The 14689-nt window shown below is 39.8% G+C and overlaps 1 protein-coding gene across 1 annotated transcript in view; it reads right to left on the bottom strand.

Annotated features, from left to right (window-relative positions):
* Positions 1-232: 232 nt before the first annotated feature.
* GTF2F2 (general transcription factor IIF subunit 2) overlaps positions 233-14689 on the bottom strand; it is a 144978-nt gene continuing 130521 nt past the window's right edge. Inside the window, exon 8 of the mRNA XM_036456208.2 lies at positions 233-789. Coding sequence (XP_036312101.1) covers positions 670-789 — 120 coding nt within the window. The 3' untranslated portion in view covers positions 233-669. The remainder of the gene's footprint in view (positions 790-14689) is intronic.

The following is a 14689-nucleotide window of genomic DNA, read 5'->3' on the forward strand; positions in this document are numbered from 1 at the left end:
ACCCTCCTGCTGATCTGTGATCCAGTCATTACATAGTCATTTGTTACACATCATGGTGTAACAGCCATTTAGATATTACATGTTTATTATATAGGATTATCTATCTGCTTCTTGACACTGAGCCTAAAATAATTAGGACTGGAAGGCAATGGTGAAACAAGATTTGGTTCCTGCACCAGAACAATGCAGGATAAGACAACTGGAGGCAGGGTAGGAAATGGGACCACTTTCATTAATCAGAATTTTACTTTACAATGGGGATGCAAGGATAAAAATTTTCCCAATACAGTGGTATTCAACATCAGCATTCTGGTGTTCTGTTAAGAAAACTAACAATACAGAAAAATATTTATTCAATGGATAGTTATTTCCTTGATTTGCTTTAATTACAGAATCTCTTAACCCCAAACTCCTAAAGCCATCATGAATAATCTAGTTTAATACAAGTTAAGTCTATAAATAAGTTTGTTATTTCTCCTCAAAAACAAACAAACAAAAACCCTACTTAAGTAATTTTTCAAGAATTATTGTTTAAAAAATTTACCTAGAGAAATTAAAATATCAGTCATTTTGCCCTTATAACACATGGTGCTCAAGTTCAAGTATCAATGTTGTATGCTTAACACACCAGCCTTAGTTGTTCTGTTAGTATGCTGGCTTGGAGTCTTCTTAATCACTCTTTTCTTCTCCTTGATAATGCCTATACTCTGGCTTCAGCTCCCATGTGTTTTTGTGGATCCCTTTCACATTCTGAATACCAATTTCTTTTAAGATTTCCTTCAGGTACACCTGAAAAAGAAAAAACACAAACAAAAAACCTGGAGAGAACCACATTTGAATAATAAAAATTATTATCCTAAGAGTACAAATTTTCTTTATAAAGAGGTTCAATGCTACCTTTTGATTCTACATATACCATACATGATAACTGTATTCAACATATGACCATCTGTATTAAAGGGGTGGGAAGAAAAAGTGTCAACAACCAGAGAGCTAAAAACGTCTAGATGAAATTACACTAGAAAATTACTGATGCCTGATGTTTATTAAGATGACACTGTGATCTGCCCCTGAGTTCAGCAGCCTCACTCAGTTCAGTCAGAGAGGGTTATTCTTAAACCAGTCACTTCAGAAACATGTAAAAAGTGACAAATATTTTTGAACAATAATATTCTATGAGGCAAGCGCATAGAATATGTATCTAGATAGAACATATGTATCTAGAATTCTACATGATAGGTATCTAGAATTCTCAGTTCTACGGTGAGTTTTCAAACTTGCTATCAGGACACTTGTTTTTCCTGTGTAATAAAGGAAGTTATTATTTGTATACTCTCATATATTGGCCAAGCTTGTCAAGACAGAGTGAAGGAGGAGAAACCAAGATGGCATCATAGGGTAGACACCTGAATGCAGCCTACCACAACAAATTTGAATTTAGAACTGGAAAACAGGGGTAACATCGCCCTGAAGTGCCAGATGGCAGGCTGAGAGGAGGCTCTACCATCTGGGAAGGAGAGAGAAGGCGCGCTGACCCTCAGGAACTGTGAAGGTGCGGAGAACTGTGCGCGAGAAAAGGCGGCCACCAGACTTCGCTGCTGGCTTGCTTGCAGAGTGCGGAGAGGGCGGGCTGAGTTCGCTACTGGCTTACTCCCGGGCGCTCGGAGCGGGCGGACAGCTAACGTGCGGCCGCTAGCTTTCTTGTTCGGGAGGAAAACAGAACCACCCTATTGCTCTGATAGACAGCCCCAGACAGGGAGAGGCCAGACTGTCAGGCAGTGGGCAGAGATCTCTCAGAGGTGTGTGAAGCCAGTAGCCATTACTGCGGGACTCAGAAACCAGACCCTTGTAGGGAGGGCCTGAATAAAGCTTGTTTGCACCACCCGAGTAAAAATTCAGTTGCTTTCATGTATAGTCCACCTTCATTTCACTAGCTAGTATATTAAAAGGTTATGAAGTATTTTGTTTTATGAAAAATGTCTCTTTTCCCCCTTTTTATAATAAGAATGGTATAAGATTCTCAGTTTATCAATTTGTTAGGTAACAAGATGGCATTATGGTCACATTCCCAAGGTACAGAATTCTTTTGGGAGGGGGGCATGGGGAGCAAACCTCTGGGGTTTTAGAATGTTCCCAAATGCTACCTAAGACCATTTAACTCTAACCAAATGAATTAACTTGGCATAAAACAGTAACAGAAAATAGTAGTTTTTGAAAAACAAGGTCAGAAAGATGCAAGTAGAGAACAGTGAGATCATATAATTCCTCTGCTTAAAAATGTTCTCAACGACTTCCCCTTTGGTCTACAGGTTAAATTCCAAACTTTTTTTTTTTTTTTTTTTTTTTTTTTTTTTTTTTACTAGGAATCCATTCAACTCTGCCTTTTACCTTTGGCCTCATTTTCTAACACTCCCTTTATATATACTTGTCATTTCTGTGTCTGTAGGCTTCTTGTTTCTTCCATATGTCATTCCCTTTTCCTGTAATGCTTATCCTCTTCCCTGAAATCTAAGCTCATCCTTTAAGATCCGTCATTTTTTCAGAAAAACTTTCCCTAACAGTCCCGGCTCTCAACAATATAGCCTTCATAATTATAAACCTTTATTTTCATATCTATTTCTCCCTTCAAACCATGTTCATATTATAGTGACTGCCTGCACATTACAGAGGCCCAGTGCACTTGTGCTAAGAATAAACAAGCGAGCTAAGAGAACTGGAGAAGGGGTTGGTTGAGGGGACATCACTTAGAAGGTATAAGAATAAACGAAGCTAACTCTAGTTCATTTTTAGAATTCAGGCTCTGATTAACTTATAAAGCAATGGTCCAGTTTGAAAAAAATAAAACTTGATTGATTAAACTGTATTACCTGAAAATGAATGATATTTATTGCTAAAATATTATTGGGGACAATTGAGGGGGATATTTGAAGATTAATGCTCCTTTTAAAAAATTCATATATTCACATAAATATTTATTTATTTACTTTTTAAACACCTACTATGTGCCAGGTAGAGTGGTATAGTCCGTTTTTATCCTCAGAGTTCACAGTTTAAGGTAAGGCTATGTGGGGTGGAGACTAAGGCATATAAATAGACAACCAAAATAATAATATGAACACAGTAATAAGGACGTATGGAGAGGATGTTATGGGAGCACTGAGAAGTGGCATCTACCTCAGCCTGAATCAAGACGGTAGGTTCGTTGAGGGTACACATTTGATCATTTAAATTGAATGGCAATTCTGTGCAGAAATCAAGAGAAACTAGTTTCCTCTCATTCTAAACATTGACTTTTCAATTTAACCTTCTGCCTATTTGTATTTTAAACAAAGGATTCTAGAACTGAGTAGATAACCTTGATAAGACAGGGTCAGAGAGATTTCTTTCTTTTTTTAAAAAAATATATTTTATTGATTTTTTACAGAAAGGAAGGGAGAGAGATAGAGAGCTAGAAACGTTGATGAGAGAGAAACATCAACCAGCTGCCTCTTGCACACCCCCTACCGGGGATATACCCGCAACCAATGCACATGCCCTTGACCGGAATCGAACCCGGGACCTTTCAGTCCGCAGACCGACACTCTACCACTGAGCCAAACCGGTTTTGGCTCTTTTTTCTTTTTCTTTTTTTTATATGTATTTTTACTGATTTCAGAGAGAAAGGGAGAGGGAGAGATAGAAACGTCAACGATGAGAGAAAATCACTGATTGGCTGCTTTCTGCCAGCTCCCCACTGGGATTGAGCCCACAACTCGGACATGTGCCCGACCAGGAATCAAACTGTGACCTCCTGGTTCATAGGTCAATAATCAACTACTCAGCCACACCGGCGGAGCAGAGAAATTTCTCACTGCTGACTCTGTGCAGTGCTGCAGAACACTTTGAATAAACTGGCAGAGGCCTAGCAGTTCTTCTCTAGAGGGATGTGTGGGAGAGTATTTACAGTAAGTCTGCATGCAGAGAAAAAAGGGATAGAATATTACCGCTTCCTTGGAAAGAAAAGGCACAACACATACTGAACCAAAGAAATATAGGATGTGGTCTGCATTTGTGGGTCAAGATATAATTGCAGAGGCCAAAAAGCCAGAAATACACAGATCAAAGCCCTAATTTACCCCCTTCCCTCCCCAAGATCGAGACGAACCTATTTTAGTCTCTTTTACTCCTCCTTTCCCTTCCTGCACCCCCAGCTATTTCTCCTATGTTTTCTACCTACTGCGTGGCCAACCAAATGAAGGATTTATTTGCATTTCATTTTATGAGGAATTTCAGTGCGTTACATAAATAATAATACAATAACTACATCTAAATTCCCTGAAGTTGATAAAAAAATATAGCTTTGATAAAAAGCTGATCACCAGTAATACTGCTTTAGGTAGTAAGCCAATACTATGACCCTACGAGTCACAAAATGTTCCCAAGTTGCCGAAACTGGTTTGGCTCAGATAGAGCGTCGGCCTGCGGACTGAAAGGTTCCAGGTTCGATTCCGGTCAAGGGCATGTACATTGGTTGCGGGCACATCCCCGGTATGGGGTGTGCAGGAGGCAACTGATAGATGTTTCTCTCTCATCGATGTTTCTAACTATCTCTCTCTCTTCTCTCTGTAAAAAAAATCAATAAAATATATTACAAAATATATATATATAAAAAAATGTTCCCAAGTTGGACTGCATATGCAATATGCAAATCTACACCAAAGTCAGCACTGGTTAATGCAGTCACTAAAAGGAGTCACCATATGCTGCTTAGAAAGTGACCCAAGGGCAAGAAGGACAGATCAGTTCCGTGATGCTATCAGAGTATCACTTCATGCTCGTATGATTTTGTGTGACTGTGACTCCTGTTTTAAAAAAAATATATTTTATTGATTTTCCACAGAGAGGAAGAGAGAGGGATAGAGAGTTAGAAACATCAATCAGCTGACTCCTGCACTACCCCTACTTGGGATGTGCCCGCAACCCAGGTACATGCCCTTGACTGGAATCGAACCCTCGACCTTTCAGTCTGCAGGCCGACGCTCTATCCACTGAGTCAAACCGATTTCGGCTGACTGTGACTCCTTTAAGCAAGTCAACAGAACAGAGGACTTACTGATACTGGTGAAACTGTTAGTGGCTTCAAAGCACACATTGTTTCATAAAACAACAACAACAAACTACACATTAAGCATAAGCTGCGAAGAAATACAACATAGGTTTTTCACCCCTTTGCATACAGAAAACTGGGAAGAGGAGAGGGAAAGTGCAGTGGGGACATCTCTGGACCATGAGCCACCTTGGCACTTGTCTCCTGTTTTCCTTCTTTTGGTTTCACTTCTGCTGTCTTACTAGCCCCTGCGCCCTCTCTTCCCCTCAGGCTCCTGTTGGCTGCATTCCTCTCTTTGTAATACTCTTAAGAAGCAGAAAGATGATGGTGATGAAATGGTCAAGGCACAACCCTACCAATGCCTGCCCTATCAGATGGCTTAATCCAAGTTGTGAGAAAATAATTATTGCATTAATATTTGTGTGCTGGTAAATCATCTCACTTTCAGAAACACTTCATCTACCTGGAATTGGCAAAATATTCATGTTTGCATATTTCAGATAAAGTTCACTTCCTTTGGGCCAAAACATTTAATTGTAACTATTTGCTTAATGACATGCTTTCTAAATTGTGTTAGTTCATTTGCATGCTGAACATAATAGGCATTCTAAGACTGAGATATGATAGCTTCCAATTGAGAAAAAAAATGCATATATAGTTAATGTTGAAGTGGTTAAAAGAAAAATACAAAAAAGAAAAAAAGAAAAAAAAAAAGAAAAGAAAAATACAATCAGAGATCACATGAAGATGAAAACAACTCCTTTTGGAATTTAAATATGATTTCTTGCATTTAGAACTATGACAACTATCTATTATTGCATTTGGTGTGAGGTATAGTTTTAAAGTACAAAATATACCTTCACAGTTATTATTTGTACACTTGAAAATGTTGCTAGAATCTAACTGGCAAGCAAAGAGACTCTGTAGGTATATATTTTACCAATAGAGAATTAAAATAAATGTTTAAAATACATATATTTTTTTTACTGTTGATAGTATCAGAAATATTTCCCATTTTCACCTCTTTTACCCCCTCCACCCAGCCTCTATTCACCCCTCCCCCCACGTCTTCACCACCCTATTGCCTGTGTGCAGGGGCTGTGCATATAAGTATGTAAGTTCTTTGATTTATCTCTCTCATCCCCCCAGTTCTGACGTCGAGGTACTATCAGTCTGCTCTCTGCTCTCTGTTTCAGGTCTTATTTTATTGGTCAATTCATTTTGTTCACTAGATTCCACAAATAAGTGAGATCATATGATATTTCTATTTCTCAGATTGGCTTATTTTACTTAGCATAATGCTTTCTAGGTCCATCCATGCTGCTCCAAAGGGTAAGAGGGATCCCTCCTTTTTTTTTTTTTTTTACAGCTGCATAGTGTTCAATTGTGTAAATGTCCCACAGCTTTTTTAGCCATTCACCTGCTGATGGGCACTTGGACTGTTTCCAAATCGTAGCTATTGTAAATAATGCTATCAACATAGCGGTGCATATATTCTTTGATTGTTTTTTTTTTGGGGGGGGGGGGGTGGGGAGGGTTTAGGATATATTCCTAGAAGTGGGATTGCTGGGTCAAACAGAAGTTCCATTTTTAATTTTTCCACAGTGCCTGCCCCAATCTGCATTCCCACCAGGAATGAAATAGTGCTCCATTTTCTCCACATCCTCCCCAGCAACTTGTTGTTTATTGATTCTTTTTACAGAGAGGAAGAGAGAGACATAGAGAGTTAGAAACATCAATGAGAGAGAAACATCGACCGGCTGCCTCCTGCACCCCCCCCACCGGGGATGTGCCCGCAACCAACGTACATGCCCCTGACCGGAATCAAACCTGGGACCTTTCAGTCCGCAGACTGATGCTCTACCACTGAGCCAAACCGGTTTCGGCTGTTTATTGATTTTTTAATGATAGTGATGCTGACAGGTGTGAGGTGATATCTCATTATGGTTTTAATTTGCATTTCTCTAATGATTACTGACTTTGAACATTTTTTCATACGTCTTTTGGCCATTTGTTTGTTCTCTTTGAAGAAATGTTTATTTAGGTCCTCTGCCCATTTTTTAATTGGATTGTTACCAATAGAGAATTTTCAGTAAATTACCTATCATACCCAATGATGAAGCATTAATCACCTTAAAATATTTGGACTAGAGAATAAAGTTTTACCTTAGGGCAATAACAGATAAATGTTTGCTGGCTAAGGATTAAAGAAGGATTGATGACTATCTGGTAGTATCTCAGGCTAAAAAAAGTTACCAAAAATGATCTAGCAATTCTACTCCCAAGAGAAATAAAAACATATGTTCACACAAAAACTACCTGAATGATCACAGCAGCTTCATTTATAATAGCTAAAAAGTGAAAACAGGTCAAACATCCATCCATGGGTGAATGGATAAACACAATGTTGTATGTCCATATAATGGTATACTAGTACTATATGTAATAATCTATAGTAATAAAGGCATAGTATGCTAATTAAACAGATGTCCTTCTGATGACCTTCAGGACAAAGCCTGGCCTGTGAGGGAAGCCAGTGCCAACAGCTGGGGAAAGGAAGGCCTACTCTTTTTTTTTTTTATAATATATTTTTTTAATTAAATTATTATTTTTGTACATATACCAATGCTTCCCCCCCCCCTCCCGTACATACCCTCCCTCCCCACAGTTTTGTGTCCATTAGTTGTACTTATATGCATGTATACAAGTCCTTCGGTTGATCTCTTATCTCCCCCAGGTCTCCCCAACCTCCCTGCTGTAATTTGACAGTCTGCTTGTTGCTTTACTGTCTCTATATCTATCTTTTGGTTCTTCAGTTTATAATGTTCTTTATCATTCATATATAAGTGAGGTCATGTGGTGTCTCTCTTTCATTGACTGGCTTGTTTCACTCTGCATGATGTTCTCCAATTCCATCCAGGTTGCTGCAAACGATGAGAATTTTTTCTTTTTTATGGCAGCATAATATTCCATTGTGTAGATGTACCATAGTTTTTGGATCCAATCATCTGCTGATGGGCACCTAGGCTGTTTCCAAATCCTAGCTATTGTAAATTGTGCGGCTATGAACATAGGGGTACATATATTGGAAGGCCTACTCTTGCATGAATTTCGTGCATTGGGCCTCTAGTTCTATATAATAAAACCCTAATATGCAAATTGACCAAAGGGAAGAATGACAGGTTGCTATGACAAGCACTGACCACCAGGGGGCAGATGCTCAATGCAGGAGCTGCCCCCTGGTGGTCAGTGGGAGCGCAGCGCTGCTCCTTAGTGCTGCCTTGGAGGCTGAGGTAAGGAGCAAGGGGTCCCGGACTGCGAGAGCCCCAGACTGTGAGAAGGATGTCTGACTACTTGCTTAAGCCCGATCCCCTGGGCTTCTGGACTGAGGGACCCCTGCCCCCGAGTGCACGAATATCAGGCACTGGGCCTCTAGTTTGGCAATAAAAAGGAATGAAATACTGGCAAGTGCTACACCATGAATAAAACTTGAAAATTTTATGCCTAAATGAGAGAAGCCAGTCATAAGACATCACATATTATATGGTTCCATTTACATGGAATTTCTAAAATAGGCAAATCTATAAAGACAGAAAGTAGACTAGTGCTTGCTTAGGGTCTGGGATAAGAGGAAAGAGGTCCCTAGCCAGTTTGGCTCAGAGGATAGACCATCAGCCTGCGAACGAAGGGTTCCAGGTTCAATTCCAGTCAAGGGCATATGCCTGAGTTGCAGGGGCCATGCAGGAGGCAGCTGCTCAATGATTCTCTCATTATTGATGTTTCTCTCCCTCTCCCTCTCCCTCTCCCTCTCCCTCTCTCTCCCTCCCTCCCTCCCTCCCTCTCTCTCTCTCTCTCTCTCTCTCTCTCTCTCTCTCTCTTCTCTCCCTCCCCCACCCCCCTTTCCTTTCTCCCTGAAAATAATTTAAAAAATACTTTAAAAAGACGAAAGAAAAAAGGAAAGGGGGAGTGATAGGTATGCGGTCTTTCTGGAGTGAAGAAAATATTTTAAAATTGATTGTGGTTGATGGTTATACAACTGTGTGAATATATTAAAATCCACCAAACTATAACTTTTTAAAGTTGTACCGAAAATAAAGCTTTTAAATTTGGAGAAAAAAGGAGACCTCTCCAGATCATAACAAATTGAGATAACACAATTTTTAAAGTATTAAATTATCATGGGTAAAATAATGTGTCCAACAGTGGCTGGCTCTGTCTGTCAGTTCATATATACAGGAAAACATGATGGAACTAGAATATCTGTCTTGGGACATTCTAGAAGGAATGGTTCTATAATGCTGTAGTACAGAGTTTTAGGCCAGCACTACAAGGTCTGCCATTTACTGGGGTATCTCAATGCCCCTCAGAGATGGAGAAACTGGGAGGCTTCAAACACTTAACTAAATCTATATTTTTTTCTAATTCAGAGACCAATGAAAAGAAGATGATTTCTTTCCTGAGGCAATTCCCATAAGAATTGCAAGCCTAAAAACAAGTCTTAGCATGCTCAGGGAATATATAAAATCATGAGGAAGAGGTTAATAAGCTTAAGAACTTACTTTACCTTCCTTTAAATCAAATGGGACAGGAAGGACGGGGTGGAGGGGGAGAGTTTATGGGTAATGCAATTTTCAGATAAAATATAAATATTGTGACCAACTGCTATTAAGTAAAAATTCTACGTAAATTTGTATATAAATAAATGCCCAATTTTGTTTTCTGGATGCCTATGTTACTTATTACTTTTAAAAAAGTATATTTTATTGATTTTTTTACAGAGAGGAAGGGTGAGGGATTGGGAGAGAGTTAAAAACATCAATGAGAGAGAAACATCGATCAGCTGCCTCCTGCACATCCCCTACTGGGGATGTGCCCACAACCAAGGTACATGCCCTTGACCGAGATCAACCTGGGACCCTGGAAGGCCAATGCTCTATCCACTGAGACAATCAGTTAGGGCTCAGATATTACTTTTATCAATATAATATCTCAAGTAAAATCTGGACTCAGTTGGTCATGTTAGTAAATTAACCCAAATTTTACCTTATTCAGAAACATGATTTTAAAAAAAGGCCAAAACAAACCATATAAGGTGAAAGAGAAAATGTTACTATCCCATAATAAACCTGGTAGAACTATGGCTTATTAGTACATTTTATTCCTAGGGAAAATATTAAAACCTCATAAATATTTAAATTTTATCCATTTATATCTAACATAGTTAATAATTTATTTTAGCATGACATTTCATATTTTAAACCTTGTAATTAAGGCTTCACTTCATAAAGTTAGCAAATAATTACTTAAAAAACACACAACAGCCCTGGCTGATTGCTCAGTGGTTAGGGTATTAGACTTCACATTAAAGGGTTGTAGGTTTGATTCTGGGCCTCAGTTGGGGCATGTGTGAGAGGCAACCTATCGATGTGTCTTTCTCACATTGATGTTTCTCTTCTTCCACGCTCTCTTCTTCCTCCCTTACCCTGATTTCTGAAAAATCAGTGGAAAAAATATCCTCAGGTGAGAATTGAAAGAAAGAAAAGAAAAGAAAAGAAAAGAAAAGAAAAGAAAAGAAAGAAAAGAAAGAAAAGAAAGAAAGAAAGAAAGAAAGAAAGAAAGAAAGAAAGAAAGAAAGAAAGAAAAGTAACAGGAGTCTCGCAAAGGACTGCCATTAATTAAAATGCTCTATTGGGAAATTGGTGGTCTTTTTAGTTTTAATAGCACCATTTAAAAATAATAATTTCCAGTTATAGAAAAAATGAAGAGAGAACTGAAAGGAAATACGTGAACAAAAAAGATGATAAATATTTAGGAGGGAAAAAAGAGAAAACAAAACTTACTAAGTAGTAAATTTGGGAATAAGTTTCAAACATTTAAAAATACCTATTTTTAAAAAGAAAAAATTCTCATCGTTTGAAGCAACCTGGATGGAATTGGAGAACATCATGCTGAATGAAACAAGCCAGTCAATGAAAGAGAGACACCACATGACCTCACTTATTTATGGATGATAAAGAACATTATAAACTGAAGAACCAAAAGATAAGATATAGAGACAGTAAAGCAACAAGCAGACTGTCAAATTACAGCGGGGAGGTTGGGGAGATCTGGGGAAGATAAAAGATCAACCGAAGGACTTGTATACATGCATATAAGTACAACCAATGGACACAAAACTCTGGGGAGGGAGGGTATGTATGGGAGGGGGGGGCATTGGTATATGTACAAAAATAATAATTTAATAAAAAAATAAAAAAATACCTATTTTTACTTGGATTAGAAACTAAATGAGCTGAGGTAAAGCTTAAATTCTATTCTCTACATATCTGCTTTAGATTAATGATGATGATGATTCTATTTAATAAAGAGGGAATATGCTAATTGACCCTCATACCATTGAAAAAGATGGCAGCACCCACAAACAATAAGGAGGGAATATGCTAATTAACTGCCCTGCCCTCAAAGATGGCGGCGCCCACAGCCACATGATGGGGGTGCCCAGTCCTCTCAGCTCTACCGGGGTGCGTGCCTCTGGAGTCCCCCCGTCCTCTGAGCCCCCAGCTGCCCAGGGCTGGCCCGAGGTGCAGGCAAGCCTCTGATAGCAGCTGCTCAGCCAACACCTCAGGCACAGGTAAACCTTGGATAATGGCTGCCTGAGCCTGTGTGGCAGTGGCAGCGACAGCAGCAGAGATGTGATGGGGCATCACCTTGCCCAGATCACTAGGTTGCCTCCCGCCCGAGGGCTCCTGGAGTATGAGAGGGGACAGGCCAGGCTGAGGGATCTTCCGCCCTCCCCCTTCTAGTGGATGAATTTTCATGCACTGAGCCTCTAGTCCTTAATGATAGAAAAATTAGAAAGCAGTTTGCCTGAGAGAGAAATTAGCTTTTTATTTTATTTTTTCATTAAAAGGGATTTCTATTGTTAGGAGAGAAAAAAATTCCTTATCCAAGGGTATTTTTTCCATTGATTTTTAAAGAGTGTAGAAAGGGGGGAGGGAGAAAAGACAAAAGGAGAGAGAAACATCAGTTTGAGAGAGACACATCGATATGAGAGACACATCCCTCCTACAAAAGATCAAACCTGCAACCTAGGTATATGCCCTTAACTGGGAATGAATCCACAACCTTTTGATGTACAGAATGACACTCCAACCAACTGAGCCACTTGGCCAAGACTGTTAAGAAAAACATTTTCCTTGTTTATCTATAGATTATATGCGTGTGTGTGTGTGTGAGGCCTGGTGCACTAAGATTCATGCAAGAATGGGCCTTCCTTACCCTGGCTGCCGGCAATGCCTTTGCTCCAGCCAGATCTACCTTTTTGCTCTGGCCCAGAGCCACCTTTCCACCTTCCCATGCTGCCCAGAGGCCCAGAGTGGCTGGGACAGTGTGGAAGGCCGGCATCATTGCCCTGGCCACTTGGTACCAGTGTATGCAAATTAACCTGCCATCTTTGTTGAATTAATTTGCATACTCACTCCTGATTGGCTGGTGGCATTGCAAAGGTATGGTCAATTTGCATCTTACTCTTTTATTAGTGTAGTTGTGTGTGTGTGTGTGTGTGTGTGTGTGTGTGTGTGTGTCAGTGTCAGAATATAGAAGAGGCAATGTAGTAAGAGATATTCCTAGACTGAAGTCAGGACAATTGGGTTTAAGCCACTAAGCAACTCCCTTCTTCGGCTCTATACATTAGAAAGGTTATCTGTAAGATCCTGAGTCAAATGTATATATATAAAATTTTAATTATATAAATCCTATCTAATAAAAGAGTATTATGCAGATTGACCATCATTCCAACACACAAGATGGTTGCCCCCATGTGGTCAAAGATCCTGCCTCATGTGGACACAAGATGGCCACCACAAGATGGCCAGTGGGGGAGGGCAGTTGGGAGGGACCAGGCTGCAAGGGAGGGCAGTTGTGGGTGATCAGGCAAGCAGGGTAGGGCAGTTGGGAAGTACCAGGCCTGCAAGGGAGGGCAGTTGGAGGTGATCAACCCTGTAGGGGAGGGCAGTTAGGGGTGACTAGGCCGGCAGAGGAGGGAAGTTGGGGGCAAACAGGCTGGCAGGGGAGCAGTTAGGCATCAATCAGGCTGGCAGGAAAGTGGTTAGGGGGTGATCAGGCTGGCAGGCAGAAGTGGTTAAGGGCAATCAGGAAGGCAGGCAGGCGAGCAGTTGGGAGCCAGCAGTCCTGGATTTTGAGAGGGATGTCCAACTGCCTATTTAGGCCCGATCCCACTGGGATTGGGTATAAAGGGGCAGACAGACACCCCTTGAGGGTCCCAGATTGGAGAGGGTGCAGGCTGGGCTGAGGGACACCCTGCCTTGTGCACAAATTTCATGCACTGGGCCTCTAGTTATATAATAAAAGTACACACACACACACACACACACACACACACACACACACACACATATATATATATATATATATATATATATATATATATATATATATACACATACACACACACACACACATATATATATATATATACAATAGAATGAAGAGGAATATGGTATCTGGCTTGAGCAATTTGGGGAATGGTGGTGTCACTTTAAATGGAGTAGTCTGGGGAAAGCTTTGGAGGGGTGTAGAAATCAAGAGTTCTGCTTTGAGCACACCAAACTTGAGACTACAATAAAATGATTAACATTGGTTAGGTGTTAACTCTGTACCAGGCAGTGGGCCCTGGTTGGCAGAGTACTCCTATCCTAACCTCTTGGTTCAGGAATGGGCACAAACCTCTACCAGGTCAATAAGATCTTCCCTGGGGTTTTTAGTGGAATAGTCATGACAGATATTCTCTTCTTGCTTAGGGTTGCTAGCTATAGGCTGCTTTTGGGGATCATTCTGGCTTCTGTATGGCAAGATCCTGCCTAAGAATAAAGATTACTCACAAGAAACAGAATGATTATGAGAGATGGAAAGGGACAGTTTTAACTAAAAAATATTAGTATCTGGATCTAAAGGTAGGTTCATTCCTGAACTTCCCGGCTACTGTAGCCAATAAATTCTATTTCTATTTAAGTTAGTTAGTTTGAGTTGAGTTTCTATTCCTTACAACTGAGAGTCCCAACCAATTCACAGATATATAATAGCATATATTGGTAAATAAAAGTTTATTTTTTGACAGGAGAAATTCTCAATATGTAAAATTTTCTAGTAATTTTATCCTTTAAAAAAATATATCTTCCTAATGCCAAACTGTGCTTAAGTTATTTCTATTTAACTTGACTCTGGCCTGTCTAAAAATCTCTGGGTATTAGATTAACATTACCTTATTGCTGCACTACTTAATGAAAAGCCTACCTCGTGTAAATAAGGAACAACCTGTTGAGCATTGTTCAGTGCTAGGGAACGTGAAGTATGGGAATCAAGCTGCCTCAAAATAAAAATTTTGCCTAGTTTTTCTTGTTGATTTAAATTTATCTTAAAATGCCCCTATTTGGGGGCCGGGAATTGAGCTCACAATCGAGGTGTGTGCCCTTGACTAAGAATTGAACCCAAGACCTGCAGTCCGAGAATTGACGCTCAAACCGCTGAGCAAAACCAGCCAAGGCTTCTTAAAAAAAAAAAAAAAAAAAAAAAAAAAGCTCAGAA

Source organism: Pipistrellus kuhlii, unplaced genomic scaffold, assembly GCF_014108245.1.
Source record: "Pipistrellus kuhlii isolate mPipKuh1 unplaced genomic scaffold, mPipKuh1.p scaffold_m20_p_3, whole genome shotgun sequence".
In the NCBI taxonomy this organism is placed as follows: domain Eukaryota; kingdom Metazoa; phylum Chordata; class Mammalia; order Chiroptera; family Vespertilionidae; genus Pipistrellus; species Pipistrellus kuhlii.